Source organism: Equus przewalskii, chromosome 28 (assembly GCF_037783145.1).
Source record: "Equus przewalskii isolate Varuska chromosome 28, EquPr2, whole genome shotgun sequence".
NCBI classification, from domain to species: domain Eukaryota; kingdom Metazoa; phylum Chordata; class Mammalia; order Perissodactyla; family Equidae; genus Equus; species Equus przewalskii.
In genome coordinates, this window is record NC_091858.1 from 23,647,246 (window position 1) to 23,671,568 (window position 24,323).

The window sequence follows — 24,323 nt, forward strand, 5'->3', positions numbered from 1 at the left end:
AACAAATATTTCTTGAGGACTCATCAGGCACCCATCACTGGGACAGCACAGCATAATGGTTACGGGAATGAACTCTCAGCTTTGGGCATAGGTTCAGATAAGGTTGTATTGCTTCTTGACCTAGATGTCAAAGGAGAAGTCTGGGTTGAAGGTATATATTCAAGATTTTGCAGCACGTATATGGTATTTAAAATCATGAAAACTAAAAGGACTTTGTCTTCCTCTGTATAGAATATTCTAACTTTTCCAGCACTCTCACATCTACGCCAAACATTAGCCAGAAAGGAGAATGAGTCTTAACAACGTAGTCTTTTACTCATTGTTATGTGTTCTTTAAAATAAATATTTTTAGTGTTTTAGTGAGTTTTTATTAATTTTATCAATTTGTAGACTAGCTATAGTTTATGAAAAGAGAAATTCAATTGTTTGTGGTTTCCAAAAGCTGTTTTCCTCTGGCCTGCTCTTCCTAGTAATGACCTTCCAATTCAGTAAGAGACTCTCTTTCCACCATTACAAATGACTCATTCTTTACGGCATTTTCCATGGTGGATTAAGCTACAAGCCCTATGTTAGTCCCTTACACCTTAGCACATTTGTTATCAGATCATCTAACTGCTGAGCCTTAAATCAATGACACATAATATGTAGGTCTTTTTAGGAAGTACGGGTGAAAGATAATTTAGACATGTTTTTCCATGTCTTCTCCCTAGCTGGAAACCTGCAAAACTGGAAGACATGAGCCATAATAATAGTGGATATCTAATAATAGTGGATATCCTGATATTCATATTTTCTCTAAGACCTTAGCCCCAGCTCTGAAGTTTCTCAGACTCCGAGAGTGGCAGGTGATGTAGCAGGCTGCACTGAGCAGAGAGCTAGGCTAGCATTTCGAAAGCAGATTCACAACAGCCAAGAGTCAGAGTCAAAGCCAAACAGAATCTCCCCCAGACTCCTCCTCGTCACTTCCCTCAGCGGCCATTTTTAGGTCTATTTAATTGATTTCATAGTGTGTTGACTGTTGTTAATAACTTACTTGCAAATTCTATAGATGTGTTGCTGTCTTTTGTTGTTCTATTTGGTGCTACCAGCTCAGATTTAGATGAGAATTAAATATTTGGGATTACTTTAAGGTAATAATAAAATAATTCAATATTTCCTGGGGGCTCATAGGGATGGTATGAAGAAGCTTTAGAACAGTTCGAAGAAATCAAGGAAAAGGATCATCAAGCAACTTACCAGCTAGGAGTAATGTATTATGATGGGCTGGGGACGACTCCAGACGCTGTAAGTGATTGTTTTCTTCACCATGCTTAAGATTTCACCGTTCACGGATTCTTTGATACAATTAAAATTATTTCTATTTTAATAATATATTTCTATCCTTATATTTCAATAATATCTAAACTTTTAGCATTTTAAAGGATAGCAGTAGTCATTTTCACATTATGTGAAAAACAAAATTTTTTTGCCCCCCTCCTTGCTACCATTAGCTGTCAATAACATTTCTGTTTTAAAATGTTTTCCTTTATTTTTAAAAGTTTATTCCAAAGCTACATGAACATGGAGAAAAGTTAGAAAATAAGCAAAAACAGGGTCACTCCAAATTCTACTAACAAATATAAACATTATTATTTTAAAGTATATTCTTTCGTGTCACCCTATGCAAAAAAATTATATATGTATTTGTATATATATTGTATATAAATTATATGTATGTGTATTTGTATATATATACACACATACATATATATACACAAATATATATACACACACACGTACATACACTTTTTCAATATAGGACCATACTATATATACTGTGTTGTAATATCTTTTCTTTCACCTAGCAATGTATTCTGAATGTTCTCCCTTGTCAATAAATATAATCTGCATTATCATTTTAATACCTGCATAATAATCTAGTGTATATCAATAATATTTCTAGGCCTCATTTATTTTGACATGTTTGAAGATAAAAGAATAAACTATGAAATTGAGGGATCAATATTATAGTTCTCTATTCTTTATGATTTTTATTTTTTAGTTCTTATTTTTGGCCTCATCTTACAAAGAAATTTCATACATTATCAAATAAAAATTGGGAATTTATTTTTAAAATTTTCAAAGATATTTAGAAATTCATTTCTCTGTGTTCACTAGCAAAGGTGTCCTATCCATTATGGTCTATTAAAAATTCCAAAATGTGAAAAGCTCATAAGCTTTCAAATCTTGGTTTCACCACTTATTAAGAGTATGATCTTGGGAAAATTACTTACTATTTCTGAACATCTACCATTTTCCCCACTCCCTTGGCTATGGCAGACCTTAATAATTGATCACGGTCCCCTTTCTAGCTGAGTCCAGACAGAGCCTCAGAATTCTTGTCAATACAAAGCTTTAAGGATACACTGCCAATTCAATCCACTGGAGTCAGCTTACAAAATAAAGCCCATTAACCTTACTCGCATAGTTGTTAATGAGACTGAACGACAACATATAAAAATACCTAACACAGGCACATGTAGTAAGCATCCAGTGTTTTCTCCCCTGACTTTCTCTTGTATAAAGCTAACAGATGGGGACTATACGTTTAATTCCTAAAATTCTTAATTTTTACTCTTTTATAACCATAGCATCCTATGATGAAATGAATGAACGATTTAAAAACTTAATGTTTGCATTAAACACAAGATACTTTATTTTAACCTATTCATAGCTTTACCTGTTAAAAGTTTAGTGACATGTGCAATCCATGACTACATTGCCCTTACTTGCTGCAAATTTAACAGTTGACCACGCGCTCCATGAAACACCCTCCTCTCTCAGTGTCTAGGGTGTCTTTGTTTCATCTGATTCTTTCTCATACTTGACACACCTCTTCTTACCATCTTCAATGTGTTTGTAATACAGTTCTCTCTGTTGGCCTCTTCACAGCCATTCCTCAGTCCCCTGTTCTAGATGCTTCTCTTCTAAATCTTGAAGTGTGTCAGAACCTAGGCCTCAGCCCCTTCTGCCTCCGTGGCCCCCTCTCTCCTTGAGTAAAGCTTATCTGGTCCCACGACTAACATTACTTATACTTTTAAAAGACTCCCAGATTGACGTCTTCATACCAGAACCTCATGCTGAGACCCATAGAGCCAACTGCCTGTCTCCCTCGCTGTTTAATATGCATCTTGCTGTCTGATTCCACCTCTAGTTCTACAAGTCTAAACACACACACACATCCTCCTGTTGAAGGCAGTGGAGTTTCTTTGTGCATAGTACCATTCACAGGGATTGCAGCCCTCCCTGGAACTGCCTCGAAGGACGCAAAAGCAGCTGGAAAAGCCATTTCTATTTTTAGCACTGTGAGCACCTCCTATATAACCCATGAGGTATGTGCTTACTCTGTGACCTTTCTGACCGTGGTTTACTTGGATTCTCTGTATTATTCACTCACTCTTTCATTCCACAAACATTTATGAGTCAGAAACAGTCCTTAGAGGCTGGAGAAGCACAGAAAAATAGGAAAAGGAATTTGGAGTCTGAGAAAGACTATAAGTGTCCTGGATTGAAATAGACACATGTGCCAGACACAAAGGTGTGGTCACAGGAGTTTTCACAGAGCAGCTGACACCAGCTGAATCAGATAACATAAGAACAGCACATAAAGGAAGGAATGACATTTACACAGAGGGAAGGACAGGAGCAAAGCTGGGAAACTCCTTCAGTGGCCTAGATTCCTCAGCTGTCTTTGCACATTTTAGTATACTGACTGAAATAATCTTGAAACTATTACCCCTTAACTGTGCTGTATATAAATTGGCAGCTAGGCGCTTGAAAGTCTTATGTATAGAAACCTGGACTAGAACAGTAATCTTAATACCAATTGTCCATCCATTTAACCACAGTCTTTGAGGCAGGTGCCATCTAATGTCTCTGACAATTATATCTTATGATATATACTAAATAATTAAAGTCATAAATGTAAATTAATATACTAATTTTATGAATCTTTTATGATCTTCAAATAGTAAAGCACATTTTAGGGGACAGTATTAAAATCCATTCTAGAAAATATTTTAAAACAAGATTAATCACAAGTAAGATGAATAGTTAAAGGCTGTAAGATTACTATGCTTATTATTTCACTGATTTACTCTGACATTTAAATCTCAGGCAAAAAAAAAAAATCGGTCTCAAGTGATTCAGAATCTCCATGTTTGTTTTGCCTACAAATGCAGATGAAACTGAAAGTATCATAATTATTTTATTCAGTTGGTTTGCTTGGCCTGCTAGATTTTTAGGAGTCTCTTATTTTTATATCAATCTTAAGTCATTAAAAACTCAATGTGGTTCTTAAAAAAAATTGCCAAAAAAGTCTCAACACTTTTTCAGATATTTACTTTATCACCATGCTACTTGCTTCGTTAGTATTTATCTAGCTTTATTATAATGAGAGATTACAGATAGTGGGCTGCCAAAATTAATTGGGAATTAGATGGGTAGAGGGGGACCAAGAAAGATATTATGAGGGATGCAGTTATTTTTTCATGAAATAAGCTGAAACCAGAGCATGTTCATTACCAAGACACGTTTGCCATGAGACCTCCTAGGTCTCTCTCTCTGAGAATTGTTTTTGAAATATTGATTTTATAGTTATTTCTGCTTTCTAACTCAATGGTCCCCTATTTACATTTAAATGGTTTCATGGCTATACCATCACACAAATTATAGGATTATTTAACATGGAATATAGAAATAGGTCCTTGGAAAATGGTAATAATAGTAGGATAATATTCACAACTATACCCTTTAAAAATCTTTAAAATATCCACAATATAACCAGAAAGAATTGCAAAAATAGGGAAAAAATCAACAATTTAAATTTACTGAAGAAATAATAAATCCCCCAAAGCAATTTGGGATCAGTGGAAAATATTTTATGCACAAAAATAAAGTAAAGCATAAAGCCATAAAGAAGTATTTAATTTCTGACAGGGCCTGACCAGAAGAAATGCAATAGGAATTTAGATGACAATTGAACTCTAGTCTCAAAAAGTTAAGAAAACACATTTCGTCAATCAAATATGAGAAGATTGGGGAGAAACTGTAATGTAACACAACTTAAAATCGTGAAATCTTATCTTTAAAAATTTTACTTTTAAAAAGTAAAAGGAACATTGAAGACATTTACCAAAATTAACAATTATTCCCTAATACCATTTAATACCCAGTTTATATTCAAAATTCCCAATTTGTCCCAAAATTCTCTTTCAAGCCAGGATCCAGTCAGAGAGCACCCACTGCATTCAACTGTAATGTCTGCAAATTTCTTTTAGTCTAGATCAGTTCTTTCCCTCACCTTTCTTTTTTTCCATAATATCGCCTTTATTAGAAGTGACACTTCTGTGGTGCTTCTGCTGAACTACTTCTTTTGCAGAGCACACTGAGATATTTAGGATGAACTGAGTCAGTATTTGCTTCTCTGCAGATAACTTCAAACAAGTCGGAAAACCCAGATGAACCAAATACAGCAAAATATTATTGCTGAAAATCCATATGGTAGTTATGCAAATTTTTATTGTATTTTTTCTACTTTCCTGCATGCTTGAAAATTTTTATATAAAAAGTAAAAAAAAAAACTCAAGGAAACTCATAATTAGTGCAACCATGAGACAAATGTAAATTGTCTAAATTCTCCTGTTAAAACAGAGTAAATATGTACTTTACTTCAGAAAATGACATAGAAAAAATTTTTAAATGTCTCAACAAAGATGTTAAGAAAGTATGCATAGAAACACACATTGAAACTTAACGAGAAGTGACAATTATTTAGTAATAAGCTCTGTTCAACATGAAAAACATAATACAGAGCCTATATGAGCCAAATATCACATCAAACTACATAAAGGAAATGTGCTAAAAAAACAAATTGACAAAAATATTAATTAAATTCAACTTTAATTTCTGTATATGTTAGATAATTTTCACTATATGATAGGTAAATTTTATAAACTATGAAGCATCCACACAATAAAATTCTTAACATGAAATGTTAAGACTCCTTGATTGAGTTATGAAATTTGAACATTTTTACTATGCATGTATGTTTAAGCACAAAGAAAATCACAATAAAACCTCACCCCCCAAAAAAAATAAGTTGTATGTGAAAACTCTATTCATTTCTTAAGATTTAAATAAAATGTATACAGTTTTCCCTTATGAAACCAATTTCATGGGTTGTCAAAGAGCTTCAAAATTAACCCAAATATCTTTGGGTGGCTTATGATCTCACGATCACCTGTGCTTTTCCTCTTCTTGCCAAATTTCTACCTCTCTACTCTCCATCTCTGTGGCTGTTCCTTTATCTCTGCCCTACATAGGTCACAGCCTATTCTCCTTGACGATCTCATAAAACAAGGATTTTTGCTTGTAGCATTGCTTCTGCTAAATGTAGGGGTCTCAGAGAAGACCACACTAGACCCCACATGGTGAGCAACTTTATCAGTCATTTCTATTGCCCTCCATTGAGGACTTCTCACTGGCTGCACTACCTCACATGATTCGTCACAAACTTGCCGTGTACTCTTCCAACCCCCCCTTCTCCCCCCCTTTTTTTTTGAGGAAGATGAGCCCTGAGCTAACTACTGCCAATCTTCCTCTTTTTGCTGAGGAAGACAGGCCCTGAGCTAACACCCTTTCCCCTTTCTGTGTCTTTTCCCTCTACTCTCTCCTTTATGATGCAAAAATAAGCGTATCCCATTTTCTCACACAAAGTAGTTTAGTCAACTCTTCATTTGCCTTCCTTTCACTCAGGTCTTTGCTCAAATGGTACTTCCCCTGAGAGGTTTTCTGTGGCCATATTATCAAAATAGCCCCCTTCATTTTCTTCACACACTTAATGATCACCTCAGTTATTTGTTACCTGTTTAATTTTTCTCCCTAAGTGGAATATAAGCTGCACAAAATTAGGGGGTTTTATCTCTCTCTTCATTGCTGAATTCCTCAGGAACTTAGAACAGCATCACACCCACAGTAGCCACTAAGCATGTTTATTGATTGACCTTGTGGCCCCTTGCTGACAACACTGTTATCAAGATATCCCCCCAAGGGGCTTTTTCAAAGAACTTTCCTAGAGAAAGATCATCTCTCTCTAAGAAAAATTATGGTGGCAGCTGTTAAGATAAAATATTTGCCTTTGTTATAAACAAAATATATTAAAAAAATAAAATGTAATAACCAAATAAGATTTAGCCCAGAAATTTAATAATTCAACATAAGGAAATCTATGGATATAATATACCACTTTAATAACTTGAATAAAAGGAACCATATGATGGTTTCAGTATGTACTGAAAAGGCATTTCATAAAACAATACTTATTCATAATAAAAACCTTTTTAAAAAAACAGTACTAGGAAATATGTTTCCTGAAAATTTAGGAGTAGCCATTTAAAGTTAAGAACCCAAACTAGAGATAGTCCTTTCACAAGCAGAAACAAAATATTTTCCACTGTATACCTAAAATTAATATAGTATTTTATGTCAATTATAATTCAATTAAAAAAAAGAAAAGAAATATTTTCTACTGCTCACATTTCCCTACTAGTATTGTCTCCTGAATGTCTTTCAAATATGTCTCCAGCCCTTGACTGCCACTCCCTCTGTTTTAGTTGAGGCTCACAGCACCCCCTGACCTGGGGTATAGCAAAAGCACATCCTCTAACTTCTGCTCTTGTCCCAAATTCATCATTCTTACTGCCACCAAAGCCATCTTTCCAAAATACAGATCTGATCATGTCCTATCCGTCTTTAGAAACTTCCAAAGACTTCCATGTTGAAGATCAAAAGCAAGGGGCCTAACGTGGACTGTTCCCATGGACAGCCAGCTAGTAGACCACCAAGAGGCCATATAAAGTAACATTTACTTGGTAATTTCTTTAGTTTCCAAGCCAATAAGTGCCATTCCAAACCGTCACCCAAGCCCCAAGTTTGCTGTCTCTGCCTGATTGCTGCCAACAGTGGGGGCTTCACCAGGCATCATGAGGCCAACCCACTGTGACTATATCTGAACTTGACACCAGAGTTCCATTTGGAACCTTGACTTCACTTGGTCTCACCAAGCCTCAGAGCTCTTTCATCCTTGGCCACCACACAAGATGCATGCCTCTCTAATCATCTGTTTTCTCGCATATTCTTGACTCCATATTGCTTTGTGTTTCCTCTCCCTCTCTCACTGCTGCCCTCCCTCCTAAACCTTCCAGCTGGCAGATAAAGTCCCCCCAATCCTCAGCCTTTTCTCAGACTACTTCCTTCACTTCTTTGCCTTATCAGAAATTTGGCTGTCCCACAAGCAGCCCTCTTTAGTTGAGAGCTCTCCTTCCAACATTGCAGTGTACCATGGTGTTCAACGGAAGAGCCAGCATTATTTTCATTCCCCAATTCACTTTCCAACTATTATCTGTCCTCCGCCCAAGGCACACAGTACTTACTTTGAAGTTCATACCAACGCATTGCTTTCCTAGTTCTCTCAATTTCCTGGTCATTGAGCATTCCCTGACATTAACATGAAGACTTTGGCTCTAGGATTACAGTTTTCCTCCCTGTGTCATTCCATCATTTTATCTGACATTTGAACTAAGAACTGAGCAACAAGAAGCAGCAACCATGTATAGGTCGAGGGGAATCACATTCCAGGCAGAGGAAATAACTAGTGCTAATGCCTGAGGAACAGAAAGAATAATACGGCTGGAGTGTAGTCAAACCAGTGAGACAGGGGTAAACTACGGCCAACAGTTTGGATTGTATTTGGATTGCAGTGTAGACACTACAAGGGAGTGAAATTAATACGATTTGCATTTAAAAAAAATCATTTTGTTTGTGGCTTGGAAAACGGATTGAATGGAGGCAAGAGCAGAAGCAGGCAGTCCACTCAGGAAGCCATTGCAGTGGTTCAGATAAAAGAGCAGCTTCAATACAGTTATATTAGCGGAAATAGAGAAAAGTAGACAGATTTGGGATATGCTTATAAGAGGATACACGACTTTCTGATGGATTGGGTGAAGAACTGGGACAAGGGGAAGAATCAAGGATGGGTCCTACTTTTTGGCTTGAGTGGACGATGTTGCCATTTAATAAAAATGAGATGACTGAGGGAGGAGCAGGTTAGGGTAAGGGAGGAAAACCTAAGTTTGTTTGAATCTTGCGTTTGATGTATCTGATGAGACACCTAAGTAGAGATGTCAAGTGAAGTGTCTGCAGCTCAGTGATGCAATCAGGACTGAGAAAGAAGTGGGGAGCTATCTGTGGAGCAGTGGTAGTTATGGCACAGAATGGATAAGGTTGCTGAATGAGTGAACAGAGAGAAAAAGGCGGAGGACAGAGACTGGGAGTCCTCCAATATCTAATGGTCAAAAGGAAAGGAGTAGCCAGCAAAGAAGAATGAGAAGGAGCAGCCAGGGAAGGTGAGGAAAACCAGGAGCGTTTTCATCTGGAAAGTCAAATGATGAAATTGTTTCAAGGAGGAGGGAGTGATCATGTGTCTCAAATTCTGCTGAGAGGTGAGTAGAATGAAATGCGGGAAGTAAGAACGTGGAGTAGAGAGACCAGGAAAACTGGTAGATTCAATGGGTTGGCATAAGGCAACTCCAAATAGAATGGACTGAATGTAATACACATGGAGGCCCGATGAGCAAAAAGAAGACAGCATCTGTAGGTCCCTTCTTCCTTAGAATTATATTGTCACCTTGATCACACAACTACCCAAGGGGCCAAGATCAAATTTTTAAAATTTTATCACTTCTTTCATTAATTTACCAAGTGGTTCTTGATGCTAATTTGGTTGAGTCTGGTGGAACCATATTTGCTTTGTGTGGTAGACTTGAAATGTCTATTTTCTTCAGGGAACTTCAAATGTCATTATTATCCTACTGAGATGATAATCACACATGGGCCTCAACATTTGGGAAAGCTACAAATGGACTTTGGAAATAGCATTGGAAAAAAGTGGATAAAGCACCAATTTGGGGCTGAGATAAAATTGTGGTGAGGACAAGTTCATCTGTTTTAGCTTTTCTTTCCCCATCTCACAGTCAGAATTCTAAAAAGGTTTTTCACACTTCCTTTAGCATAAGGCAGTAATCATTCGAATGAATTTAGTGGCAGACCGTAGGAGATTTGATTTATGGAATTCATCATCCACGGACTCATTAGGCAATAGTACCGCCCCTCATTTGTCAGTGCTTCTGTTTTCCAGAGACACTATTTTTACATCTTACCTCTAATCACTCCCCAGATTCAACTTTATACATTAAATGCAATCAGCATCAAATTTCCTACAAGATTTTTTATGGCTATTGCCAAGCTGATTCTACAAATTCATAGGAAAGAGCCTATTTGCAATAGTCAGGCTATTTAAAGAAAGACAAGGAGGGGGCTTACATTACTGAAAATCCAAAAATAAATCTGTAGTACTTAAAGCAATGTGGTATTTTGTTCATGAATAGAAAAATAAATCAGAAAAACAAAATGGGAGCCCAGAAGCAGACCCACATGGATATATGGGTATTAGTATATCATAAAATTACTATTTCAAACCTGTGGGAAATGGTGATGGGATAGCTTGATTACCACTGTAATTTATTGATTTTCTAGCTATAGATTTTTGGTTTTGTCTTCGTGGTTGATCTAGAGATTACAATATGCATTTTTAGCTTATCATAATTTACAGAGTTAATGTTGAATTACTTCAGATAAAATATAGGAACCTTGCAGAAATATGATTTCATTTACCCACCCACCTCCAAGCTTTAGTGCTATTTGTCATGGTACATGTATTTACATATAATTTAAGATCAATATAGGATTAATTAAGAGGAAAAAATATCCACACACAGGCACATATATACGGGGATGTGTATCCTTTTATATTTGTTACATATTTACTACTGCTGGAGCTCTTCATTCCTTCCTATTAACCTGAGTTGCCATCTGGCACCATCTTCCTTTTCCTTTCAACCTGAAGAACTTCCTTTAAAGGGCCTTTCTTATAGCTCAGGTCTGCAGGTGATGAATTACCTCCGATTCTGATTATCAAAAAATGTCTTCAGGGGCTGGCCCAGTAATGGAGTGGTTAAGTTTGTGTGCTCTGCTTCGGCAGCCCAGGGTTTGTGGGTTCAGATCCCCGGCATGGATCTACATCAAGCCATGCTGTGGTGGCACCCCATATACAAGGTAGAGGAAGACTGGCACAGATGTTAGCTCAGGAACAATTTTCCTTACCAAAAAAAAAAAAGTCTTCCATCTGCCTTTATTTTTGGTGTACTGTTTGCTGGTTGACCGTTTTTTCTTTCCACACTTTGTGACAGTGCAGATGTCATATGAAGATTAGTATATTGGATGTAAATCACTGAGCACACTTAGTGAAAGTGCTTAAAGAGAGAAGATAGAATTTGTTCGGGGCTTTCAAGTGTACTCTGAGAATTATAAATGGGCAAGAAGTTACCAGCTCTTCTTGTACTTTGATACATTTCTAAGAACTGTGCTGATTCAGAATAAGGGTTATAAGGTGGGAGGGAGGAGAGAAAAAAACGAAACCACATTGAGAGGTAACACAAGTCTGGAAGGTATAAGATGAGGGAGATGCCCTATATCCCAGGGCTCCTGGGAACACCTGCTCAGAAGATGAACTTGTACCTCCTTCCTTCCTTCCTTATTTCCAGCCCTGCAGACTCCAGGACAACCACCACACTTAGGCATAGATTCGTGACATTCTACAACATGTCAGAGGCTGAACACCTTACAACATTATTGGGAGAAAGAATTTAGTTTAAGTAAAACTAAAAACTAGAGTTTTTTCTCTGTTCTTTTCCTTTGTGGAAGGAAAAAGGAGTGGAATATATGAAGAAAATTGTTGATTCTCCATGTCCCAAAGCAAGACACTTACAATTTGCAGCAGCTTACAACCTTGGAAGAGCGTATTATGAAGGAAAAGGCGTCAAACGATCAGAGGAGGATGCGGAAAGGTAATCTTACGCGAGAACAAGATTCTGTTTAAACCAGATGCTGAAACTAAGAATAACTTGCTTTATCTTTCTCTTTTAGACTGTGGCTTTTTGCCGCAGACAATGGAAATCCAAAAGCTAGTGTGAAGGCTCAAAGTATCCTAGGATTGTATTATTCAACAAAAGAGCCTAAAGAATTAGAAAAGGTAACATTTTTTAATCCTAGCACTATATTTAGATTAATATTTGTTTCACTATTTCTTTTTTGAAAGGTGGGTTGTGAGGAGTAAGTGTGTAATTTTCAATCTCTTACATTTCTTTAAAACGTAAAGGAAATTTACATTTTTGGATCTCAAAGCTCATTTTACCCTTTACTCATCTATGAATGCTACCTTCCCCACCTCTACCAAAGGAGATCTTGGACATGAGAACATTTTGTATGCTACAAAAAGCCACACGTGGGGCTGGCCCAGTGGCATAGTGGTTAAGTTCACATGCTCTATTTCAGCAGCCCAGGGTTCACAGGTTTGGATCCTGGGCACCAGTCATCAAACCATGCTGTGGCAGCATCTCATATACAAAATAGAGGAAGATGGGTACCGATGTTAGCTCAAGGCTAATCTTTCTGAAGTGGGGGGGGAGGGAAGCAACACATATAAAATATTATTTTGGTAATAAAAGCTAAAAGAAGAGGGAGAGTCCTGAAATTAAAGCTTAAATCCTTTTAAGTGTGAATAAATTAATATTTGAGGAAGTAACAAATGATACTAAGAATTAAAAATTAAATCCATTTAAGACTTTTTCAGAAATACAATCTCTTTAACTATCAATGATGGAAACATTTTCCAAGTTACAGGGAGAAGGAAATGTGGGGCCAAGTCCTAATTGTAAGAGGCGTTAAGGGCAAACTTGTAAGAGGACAGAACCACTGGGACCCCCCTCGGCTGAGCAGCCACTTGGGACTAACTTTTTGAATGAATTCAGATTCCTAGTGGCTGAGTATTGAGCCAGTGTGCTCGAGACTACACGCAGCTCTTATCCTTGGCTGCCTTTGATCTCGACAGCTGCTGTCTCTGAGATACACTTGGAGCTCTGACTGTCTCTCAGCATCAGTAGCTGCCCTTCCCCCAGCTCCCTGCGCTGTGCCTCATTGCAGGTGTGTCTCAAAGCCTTTCAGATGCTCAGTTCCTCTTTCCTACCTTCTTGACCCTTCCTCTGAAAAATCTGAACCTCCTGAGACCTGAACTTCTAGACTGACCTCACCTGCACCGTGCAACACACTCACCTTAGCACCCTCTTTTTTAGGTACGTGAACTTGGTGCTAACCTGAAATACCTTTGAGGGGCTAGAACTATTTCCTAGAGATGAATTAATAGTGCTATCTTATAATTAGAGATTTTGTCTTTCCAGTATTCTAATTTCACTTTGTGAATAAAAAGATGAAACTGTGCTTCCTTTAGGCATTTTATTGGCATTCAGAAGCGTGTGGCAATGGGAATCTGGAGTCCCAGGGTGCACTTGGGCTCATGTACTTTTACGGACAAGGCATCCGCCAGGACACTGAAGCTGCCCTGCACTGCTTACGGGAGGCAGCAGAACGTGGAAACGTCTACGCTCAAGGGAATCTTGTGGAGTATTACTATAAGATGAAATTTTTCACAAAGTGTGTTGCATTTTCCAAAAGGTGAATAAGCTGGATGCAAGTATTTACAAAAACTCTTACCAGATGTTCTATGCCAGATGTGTTCATCGAACTTGCTGCAATAGTGTAAATGACGGCTCTTGAGCATCATTTGCGGCTAGTGCAACTGAGGACTGAACTTTTAAATTTCATGTAGCGCATGTAGCTAGTGGCTGCCATACTGGATGGTATAATTCTATGCCGTTAGTCTTCAGCATTTCAGCGCTATTAACTCTGTGTACCAGCTGAGTGATTTTGAGCAAGTTTCTTAACTTTTAGGGGCATCAATTGCTTTATTTATAAGAAGAAAATACTCCTACTGCAGGACTATAAACATAGTGTATATAAAGGACTTAGCTTGGCACATCAGAGATGTTTATTAAGTAAGTTTGAATTTCCTCCTACACTCCTCAGCCATCGGTTTTATAACTGCACAATGGCACTAGAGCTTGATGAAGACTGTAAAGTGAGAATAATGGTGAAAAGATGCCAACACTAACATCTCATAAACTATACGGAAATTTCTCTTCTCTGAGCTCATGCATTTACCCATAATGTACAAAAGCAACATACCAGGAGAAACATACCAGACCTGGATGTCCTCTAGTGGCCATAAGACCATGCTGATGTATTCCCCCCCAGTATCGCCCTCTGGCAGAGCCCACAGCGGGAGGCAGCCCCACAGTGGAGGATGAGGCAGCTGCTTCTCCTCTCTCCTCAACATGCTGGCTTCCAGGCAGCAGGCTGCTTCAAGTGTGATCTCCAGTGTTCCACCTCTCCACGCACCCACCTGGTTAAAACCAAGACTTGAAATTGTTCTTAAAATCTTTGCAACTTTCCATCCTTGCCCACATTCCTATTCCGCATAATATTACGGTTGACATGGAGTTGACTAGGTTCATTTTCATGCAATGAAGGATGACTTCTTTTTATTGCCCATTTTTTAACAAAGATAAATGTGCAAGTTTCTTAATGTGTCTTCTGGTCCTATGTGACAAAAGTACAAATTTAAGGTCATCGTTTAAATAAATGATCCAAAGAAACAGAAAATGCTTTTTTCCCTACTGTTTAAACCTGCAAAGTGATATTAAAATATTAATATTACAAGAAAAAAGGAACTTTTCTTTTGTTTTCTAGTGGTCCTTAAGCCTGACGAGTTTACCACAGGGAAACTGCAGAGCAGCCGCCCCAGTGGTCCCTCCCCCCCAGTATTCACTGACTGTGTTATATTTACCCATCAACGCACAACAAACAGCTTAGTCCTTAACAGGCAGAACCAGGGAAATCACTTTGGGCACAAGCACAATTTCTGGACATGTGGTTGGTACAAATGTAAACCATAACTGATGTCCTTTTTAATTCCACAATTTCACATCATAACAGGACTGCCGACTACGATGAGGTTCATGACATCCCCATGATAGCCAAGGTCACGGACTGTCTCCCGGAATTCATCAACAGAGGCATGGCCATGGCGTCCTTCTACCACGCACGCTGTCTTCAGCTTGGCTTGGGTATCACAAAGGATGAAGCAACAGCTAAACAGTATTATTCTAAAGTGAGTAAGCCTGAGAACAAATACAAATTGACTCCAGTAGAAATTTCTGGGCTTTTAGTTGAGACTTGGACATCTTTATGGCTTAGTGTTTTTTCCTAGTTAATTATTGTGCAGATAACCTCTGTCCACAGAGAGTGTCAGACATGCAGACTGTTTACAGACAATTCTGTCAGGTTCTTATTAGCATAATTAAGCTCAGATGATAAAAGTCCTATTTTGATGCAAATTATTCTCTAACTCTGCTATTATCAGCAGCCTAAGGCCCAGCACACCAAGACCTTAAAGCCAGAATATTCAGGATTTCTCTCACCCAGAACAAGTGTGAACCTCTATCCTCATTCTAGTACTTGAATGAAAAGTAGTTTTTTGAAAAGTTTCCTATGCACGACATCTACCACGCTTAGGAGGAATATTCATGAGTTTGAGGTAATCAGTTAAAATAAGCTTTTCCTGTTTTAATCCATGTGATCAATTTATTTAGATCCCAAATGCATTTCACATCTAAAATCAAGCAAATGTTGGAGGCACCATATACAAAAATTAACTCAAAATGGATTAAAGACTTGAATGTAAGACCTGAAACTTCTAGAAGAAAACATAGGCAGTACACTCTTCGACACTGGTCTTAAGCAGCATATTTTCAAGTACCATGTCTGACCGGGCAAGGGAAACAATAAAAAAAATAAACAAATGGGACTACATCAAACTAAAAAGCTTTGCACAGCAAAGGAAACCATCAACAAAACAAAAAGACAACCTAACAATTGGGAGAAGATATTTGCAAAGCATCTATCTGGTAAGTGGTTAATATCCAAAATATACAAAGAACTCATACATCTCAACACCCAAAAAACTAACGACCCAATTGAAAAATGGGCAGAAGATCTGAATAGACATTCCTCCAAAGAAGATATACAGATGGACAACAGGCACATGAAAAGATGTTCAACATCACTATCAGGAAAATGCAAATCAAAATTACTATGAGATATCACCTCACTCCCATCAGAAGGGCTGTAATTGGGGCTGGTCCCGTGGCCAAGTGGTTGGTTCGTGCGCTCTGGTTCAGCGGCCAGGGGTTCACTGGTCTAGATCCTGGGCGCAGACCTACATGCTGCTCAAGCCATGCTGTGGCTACATCCCACATAGAGAATCTAGAATCACCTACAACTAGGATATACAACTATGTACTGGGGCTTTGGGGAGGGAAAAAAAAAAAGAGTAGGATTGGCAACAGATGTTAGCTCAGGGCCAATCTTCCTCACCAAAAAGCATACTTTTTTTTAAAAAAAAGAAAAGAATGGCTATAATTAACAAGACAGGAAATAACAAGTATTGGAGAGGATGTGGAGAAAAGGGAACCCTCATACACGGCTGGTGGGAGTGTAAACTGGTGCAGCCACTATGGAAAACAGTATGGAGATTCCTCAAAAAATTAAGAATACAACTACCATATGATTCAGCTATTCCACTGCTGGGTATTTACCCAAAGAACATGAAAACACAAATACTTAAAGATACATGCACCCCTATGTTCATCACGGCATTTCTCACAATAGCCAAGACTTGGAAGCAAGCTAGGTGCCCATCAAAGGAAGAATAGATAAAGAAGATGTGGTAATATATAGATGATGGAATACTACTCAGCCATAAAAAATGATGAAATCTGGCCATTTGTGACAACATGGATGGACCTTGAGGGTATTATGTTCAGCAAAATAAGTCAGGGGAGAAAGTCAAATACCATATGATCTCACTCATAAATAGAAGATAAAAACAATAACAAACAATCACATAGAGACAGAGATTGGAGTGCTGATTACCAGAGGGGAAAGAGGGAGGGAGGAGGGCAAAGGGGTGATTAGGCATATATGTATGGTGATGGATGGTAATTAGTCTCTGGGTGGTGAACAGGATGTAATCTACACAGAAATAGAAATAGAATTATGTACACCTGAAATTTAAAAAAAAAAATTAATTTTTAAAAGTGAGGAGGGGATGGGGAGGGGGGAATCATTATGAACAGTAACTAAAAGTGAATTTTTTTTCCTCCCCAAATCCCCCCCAGTACATAGCTGTATATTTTCTTTAATTGTGGGTCCTTCTAGTTGTGGCATGTGGGACGCTGCCTCAACATGACCTAATGAGCGATGCCATGTCTGTGCCCAGGATCCGAACCCTGAACCGCCAAAGTGGAGTGCATGAACTTAACCACTCGGCCACGGGGCCAGCCCCAATGCAAGTGAATTTTTAAAAAAGAAAAAAAAAAAAAACTACGCATGCCTTAGGGCCATGACATCCATGAAGTCCAAATTAGAATTATATCATCATCACATTTATAAAGCAATTCGTGGAGTGCTGGAAAGCAAATTGTTCAGCTGGAGCAGGGGAAGAAGGCAAGGAACAATTTTTCAAGTCCCTTGCCTGAATCTGATATTACAGCAGTGATTCCCAAACTGGCTGCGTATTAAAATTACCTGGGGATCTTTTAAAAATTCCACAGTCCAGGCCCTCTTTCAGAACAATTAAATCACACCCAGGAGGTGGGACACAGCACATCTGCTGACACTCCTCAGGGCATTCCAACGTGCAGGCAAGTTTGGGAACCCTAAATTATTGTTTCAAATTAAAATTTCCAGAGCATCAAGCCCATATTAACACACTAATACAGGAACAAAGTACACAAATACAATGGACCTTTGAGACATTTACCACTCCACCATTCTATTAGTATGAATAATAGTTGTCTTTAACTTTTTAAAATTTAAACGTTCTCTCTCTCATACCGATTTCCAAACCACATCAATTTCAGATTCTATGCTATCTTTAGTATCCTTTTAAATAAATATAAGCAGAGAAAACTCTGGGTCAAAGATATCCTGAAATGTGGCATATGTTCATCCTAAATAAAACAGCAAAACAAGCAGGTTACAATCTTAGAACTATTTTCCATATGGTGGGAGATAATAGCCCCACTGGATTTTTGGCCATTGTATTTTATGGGAGATACTTTTAAAATGGAGAAAATTCAGAGCTAACAAGCCAGTGAAGGGTTTGGAATCCAGTCAAACAGAAACTGAGCATTTTATTCAGAGACAAAAGGAGACGAGGGGGTCCTGACAGTGGTCTTCACAGACTGAAAGGCTATACACAGAAAAGGAGCTGTCGGGGAGGGAGAATTCTAGCTTTAGATGGCAGTGAGTGATGCTGAAGAGATGGTGGGCTGAGTCAGGAGACCCATGCCTGCTCTCAGCTCTGCCACCGTCAGGCTGGGTGACTCCCAATGACTCTGCCTCTCAGGGTTTCCATGAAGCCAGCGTTATACATTCTCCTAGGACCCTTCAATGATTCTAGAGTACATGGAGGCAAATTTTAGCTTAATACAAAGAAGCATCTTCTAATACAACTTGTCGGAAAGAAAATAAACAAAAACAAGTTTTTCCCACAAGACAGTAACTTCTTGCCCCTAGAAGCAACCATGCAAACATCTAGTGACCAATTGTCATGGGTATTGACGGGACAATTTCTGCATGGAATTAGGTTTGGAGGAGATAACCATTGATGTGTCTTCTGAATTCTTGACATTCTATGAAATTAGGCACTACTACTTATCACTATTTACTTTAGTCATAATAAAACTATATTTTTTCTTTTGTTTCTTTTTTCTTTTTGAGGAAGATTAGCCCTGAGCTAACTGGTGCCAATCCTCCTCTTTTTTTGCTGAGCAAGACTGGCCCTGAGTTAACATCCGTGCCTATCTGCCTCTACTTTATACGTGGGACGCCTACCACAGCATGGCTTGCCAAGCGGCGCCATGTCCGCACCTGGGATCCGAACCGGCAAACCCCGGGCCCCCAAAGTGGAATGTGCACACTTAACTGCTGTGCCACCCGGCCAGCCCCAAAACTATATATTTTAAAATATGATTATTGTAGATGCTGCTATTCATATAATAAGATAATAAGTTTGAGGATAAATGTTAATGCTTTCTATGTTACTTATTTTAATAATTCATAACAGAATGCTATCATCAGTGCATAAATTCCCTTCAATCTTGGCACTGATAAAATTTTCTCTTTTTCAAATGATAATAGCATGGTTATTTTTAGTATGACCTTTTTTGCACAGGCTCATCTGAACTTCCCTTATTAAGGAATCAGAATAGAAATGCATCTTAATTAAGAAATCCCTTTGAAATTCATTGTACTTTGCTATTCTTAAAAACGAACCGAAAATTTTTTAAAAACAAAGACCCAACAATTCAAAATATATCTAAATAACTGATTCTTTATCTTTGCTTTTAAGGCCTGTCGTCTGAATCCTGCACTGGCAGATGAACTTCACTCTTTAGTTATTCGTCAAAGAATTTAGACCATAATGCATTGCGACAAAGATCGTCCATCCTAAAACCTTAAAAGGTGGGTATTCTTATAGTAGCTATGTTTGATTATTTTCTGCATCCCAAGTGATGTTATCCTGGGTGTTTTACTGATGACACAATACCTTCATTCTTGAATCTGTATCCTATAATTTTGCAACTTAAAGCCTAGCTACAGGATCAAAACCTGTCAGAAGTGTCTTCAAAGATCCAGCTCTTAGCCTAGACCGGCCAAGACCACTTCAATACTGAAACCAGTCCATACAGCAAATATCTTTGCCTTTCTTTAAATACAAAGTATCCCAGAAGACTTAGTATAGTCTTAGTTTTAGTAACTTCAGAAGTATAAATGCTACAAACTTATAAAAAACACCATTTAAAAGTTTAATTTTTAAAATTTCTTTGATCTTTACTTTTATGAATTTTGGATAGTAAATTTTTAATTTTAGTTTATTGTTTGTCATTTAAAAATTTTAAATTCAAACTTCACAAAACTAAGAAAAAGAAAGAAATGTGAAGAAACTTTCAGATAACATTTTTTTCAAGTCCGTGCGGCGTTTGTCCTCCCGAGGCTGTGAAAGCTAACACTGCATTAAGGCTTTTGGAACGTCTGGTATTCCTGAAAGACACTCTTATAAAATTTGGCTACTTTACTATAAACTTCAAAAAAAAGTGGCTTTAAGAAATTGTTTAGAATCTTGCCCCCCATATCTTGCCTTAACGATCTTAATTTAATGAGTAAAATAACGGCTATATTCCTGATAAGATAATCAATTAAAGCAAGACGTTCCTTTGTGCCTCAACTCATTTTCCACATTTGAAAAACCTTTGGTTTATTTCAAAGCAAGATAAAATGTGAAAAAATCTCAATAAATTGTCTATCAATATAAGAACTATAACTAAATATTGTTAAAAAAATTAGCAAGAGGCTTTCCTTCTATCAGTGACATGTGTGAAGGCAAAAGGTGACAGTAAATATAGCAGGATCCATATGAGGAAGATGTATAGCGATTTACATCTGTGAAACAAATATATTGAATTAACGATACCTTAACCATACCTTCTTTGTAAATATATTAAACTGATGTGGCTTTATTTTATAAACCACAACCATCCTTTCCAAAAGTGGATTTAAACAAGACCTCATCTTAGTGGGACAATGCAATTAACATGTAGGTGCCAGTCACCAAAGAAGTATTGTACAGCAGAAAATTACTTGCTCTTGTTTCACGTTCTGGTTTGTCTAAATTATTTGAACTTTGTGTGTGTGCATGTGTGTGAGGAAGATTGGCCCTGAGCTAACATCTGTTGCCGATATTCCTCTTTCTGCTTGAGGAAGACTGTCACTGAGCTAACATCTCTGCCAATCTTCCTCTATCTTATGCGGGATGCCGGCACAGCGTGGCTCGACGAGTGATGCTAGATCCGTGCCCAGGATCCGAACCCATGAACCCTGGGCCACCAAGCAGAGTGAGCAAACTAAACCACTACACCACCAGGCCAGCCTCAATTTGAACTTCATTTTGTCTTTACACAGAGGGAAGAAATTTCACTGGACTCAGGTCTGTGAGATACACTCAAATGGTCATATACTTCTCCCCAAATCTCTTAAAAAGTATAAACTTAAGCCACCCCTGAAGACCAGTCCTTTTCCTTTAAAATCTGTACCGAAGACTCTCTATTCTTCCCCAGGAAAGAGATGTTTCAATATCTCAAGCCCATTACAAGACTTCATAATACCTAACAAATCTCTTTCTACAATAATAAGCCCACTCACTTCGCTCTTGTTAATACCATCCATAAACATTCCTTCAATCATCTGAAGATCTAAATTCCCAGCCAGTGTCCTCGTCTCCATACGTCATCCAGTTCCTTAAGCCTTTCATGGGAATGTAATAAGGCAGTGCATGTTGACTTGCATCGCACAGTTAATAGATCTGCTATCTTTCTTCATCCCAAAGTAAAGACCACTTTTTTAACTGTCATTAACATACAGGTCTGAGAAATGCTAAATGCAGGAATTTGACATGTGACACGTGGTAATGTGCTATGCTTAAATGTCTTCCATGAATCCAACAGAGGATTTAAAATTTCACTTCACTGTCATTACCACAAAGCTGGTGCTCCTGGCACAGGTGAGCCCCTGCAACTACCACTGCCACAGACCACGGCGTCCACCTCGACCTGAGAGGGAGCCAGTCACTGACTCAAGAGAGTTGAAGATTCCAGATCATTAATTAAAAAAAAAAAAAAAAGAAATCAAAACTTCTGTAAGATTCCTGATAGGTGATGTCCCATGAAAAAGTGAGAATTTATCTTAAAGAAACATTGAGGAGTCAAAATAGTTATTTTTCTCATTTCCAGTATAAACTTAACAGCTGTAGTTTAATTATGTATCAGATGGACATTTCCAGGAACTGTGTTATGATGAGCTGCCGGGGCTCAGTGACTTCCCACTGCTTCTCTCCTCTGAATGTCTTTTCTACACCCCTACGATGGACAATTCTTATCCACATAGACGGCCAACTTTGTGTTTCTTCTCAAGTGTTAAATATCACTCTGGTTTGAAAAAAGGATCAAAGAGCTATAATTAAAAGAATCCCAAAGATAAAACTTGGCTTACTAATTTTTAATCATTTGTCTTTCAGAACTTATGTTTCATATCAAGAACTTGGCAGGTATGACTTATCAATGATATAATAAACACCACTTTAATATGTATAGTGTTTTTCTTTCATGGGTTTCAAACTGAACTTCTGCCTATTAATTGTTTTGCTTTCAGTATTCCTGAGGGTTAGGTAGGGGAAAGTGTTTTATTATTGCTGTATAACAGATGGTGAAACTCAAGAAGTTTAAGTGACATACCCATGGCCCACTATTAACAACAAAACAAAACATCTGTGCCCTGGATCTCACCCAATGCCCTTAGTGGTCCACAAGATGTAATGATAGACTCTGGTCCCTAAACTCCCCAAAGTAACTTCCCTCCCCTTTCTGTTTCCATGTCTCATTCCTGCCCATCCTTCAAAGCTCAGCTCACATCCCGCCCCCATGCATCATTTCAAGCACTAATTTGGTTCTTCTAATTCACTCTAAAAATCACATTTTGGGGGGGGGGGGGGGGCGGCCAGCCTGGTGGTGTAGTGGTTAACTTTGCATGCTCCACTTTGGCAGCCAGGGGTTCACTGGTTCAGATCCTGGGTGCAGACCTACACACCGCTTGTCAAGCCATGCTGTGGCAGGCGTCCCACATATAAAATAGAGGAGGATGGCCACAGATGTTAGCTCAGGGCCAGTCTTCCTCAACAAAAAGAAGAGGATTGGCAGCAGATGTTAGCTCAGTGCTAATCTTTCTCAAAGAAAAATTTAAAAAAATAAAACTCCTATTTTTCACATATTCATTCTTTGTCTGGAGTAAGGCAGCAAACTCTATACCTCCTTGAAGAAGTACTTACAACACAGTGTGTTCTCCAAAAAAGGCATCTGATAAATATTTGAATTGCCTGAAGTCTTTCGACCCCTTCTTTTTTTGAGAGAGAAGCATCTTAAACATCATAGAGCTCTATGATTCATTTTTATATTTTATTGCTTCAAATGCTTCAAACTATGGGAAATCTTTGGTAAAAATAAAGACAATAAAATTTTCACGATAACCTCACACAAAGCATTGCACGACAATGTTCTTCAGTACACACGAAATAATACAGGAATGTTCAGAATCCTCAGTGAGGAAATTAACTGTACAATATTCATAGTTCTTCATTTTAAAACAAAACCATTTTCATAAATATTTAAAATATTTCCTAGGTTCTTATCACATATTAACGTGTATTTCAATCAGCATGTTGAACTTTAAAGTATTTATATTATTATTAAAATAAAAATCAATACTTAACAGAAGTGGTTTTTTTCCTGTTGCCTACGACAGCATCATTTCCTCCCCTAATTCTGCTTACTTCACATAAAACTAAAGGGAGGGAGCTAAAATAAAAATCAATATGGTTCTCAGTCTAGCCCTCTGCGGAAAAGAGGAAAATGTTTCATGTCTATTATTACACAGACATTTCTCTGGTGTTTATTTGTGCAGTCTCAAACTTGACCAGCTTTAAGTTGATCTAAATGAGTTCTCAGCTCAGGACACAATTCAATTAGCAGCAGTTCCATCAGTACCTGAGCCAAAAAAGAAGAAGAAAAAAGGGGGAAAGTGTGTTTTTTTTCTCTAAGGGTTTAACTCAAAATAAATATCCACGTCTAAGAGAAAAGTCTAATTTTAGGTCTGAGATTATTCTCAGTGAACAAGTTACTCTCAAATGAAATTAATACTTATTTCATGTCTGTTAAGCATTATCAAACCATCAATGATATTTGATATTGCTAAATATAATCAGATGACTGGGAAACAGTTTGCTTTGCTGAAATAAGAAAACCAATCGAGTGAAGGGAGACAACTAGTATGAGAGAAGGAACATGCTTCATCCACTGGGGGTACTTTTTTCTTTTCTTTTTTTTTAACCCAAATTGAACAGACAAACAAAAATGAAGCTGAGAAAATGAGCTCAGAGTTACAAGTAATAAGAATGATTAAGAACATAAAGAATTAAAATCTAATGTATTAATTAAACAATTTCTTTATTTTAATGTAGCTCAGTTTGTAACATTTTCTTTATGGTTGCTGCTTTTTTGTGTCTGGTTAGCTATCATTGCTTTTATTCAAGTATTTGTTTA

General features: G+C 37.7%; 2 protein-coding genes across 18 annotated transcripts in view; one reads left to right on the forward strand and one right to left on the reverse strand.

The window, feature by feature from the left end:
• The window catches only part of LRP2BP (LRP2 binding protein), a 41,999-nt gene that overhangs the window by 15,781 nt on the left and 1,895 nt on the right, over window positions 1-24,323 (forward strand). For 3 of the 14 annotated variants that reach the window (XR_011534400.1, XR_011534398.1, XR_547462.2), the window contains 7 exons: window positions 1,171-1,284; window positions 11,860-12,002; window positions 12,082-12,187; window positions 13,442-13,665; window positions 15,046-15,220; window positions 19,526-19,638; window positions 22,247-22,276. Coding sequence is in view for 9 of the 14 variants with exons in the window: in XM_070599056.1 (XP_070455157.1) it covers window positions 1,171-1,284; window positions 11,860-12,002; window positions 12,082-12,187; window positions 13,442-13,665; window positions 15,046-15,220; window positions 19,526-19,591 (828 nt within the window). In the remaining 5 variants the exon portion in view is untranslated. Of the gene's footprint in view, window positions 1-1,170; window positions 1,285-11,859; window positions 12,003-12,081; window positions 12,188-13,441; window positions 13,666-15,045; window positions 15,221-19,525; window positions 19,639-21,135; window positions 21,858-22,246; window positions 22,320-24,323 lie in introns of those variants that run through there. The other 11 variants (XM_070599055.1, XM_070599059.1, XM_008536180.2 and 8 more) reach the window with 5 other exon arrangements.
• SNX25 (sorting nexin 25) overlaps window positions 1-24,323 on the reverse strand; it is a 165,452-nt gene that overhangs the window by 7,316 nt on the left and 133,813 nt on the right. For 2 of the 4 annotated variants that reach the window (XM_070599046.1, XM_070599043.1), the window contains one exon: window positions 23,167-23,768. The exons of the other annotated variants lie outside the window; for them this stretch is intronic. In XM_070599046.1, the coding sequence (XP_070455147.1) occupies window positions 23,688-23,768 (81 nt within the window). In that variant the 3' untranslated portion in view covers window positions 23,167-23,687. Of the gene's footprint in view, window positions 1-23,166; window positions 23,769-24,323 lie in introns of those variants that run through there. 4 annotated transcript variants of the gene reach the window in all.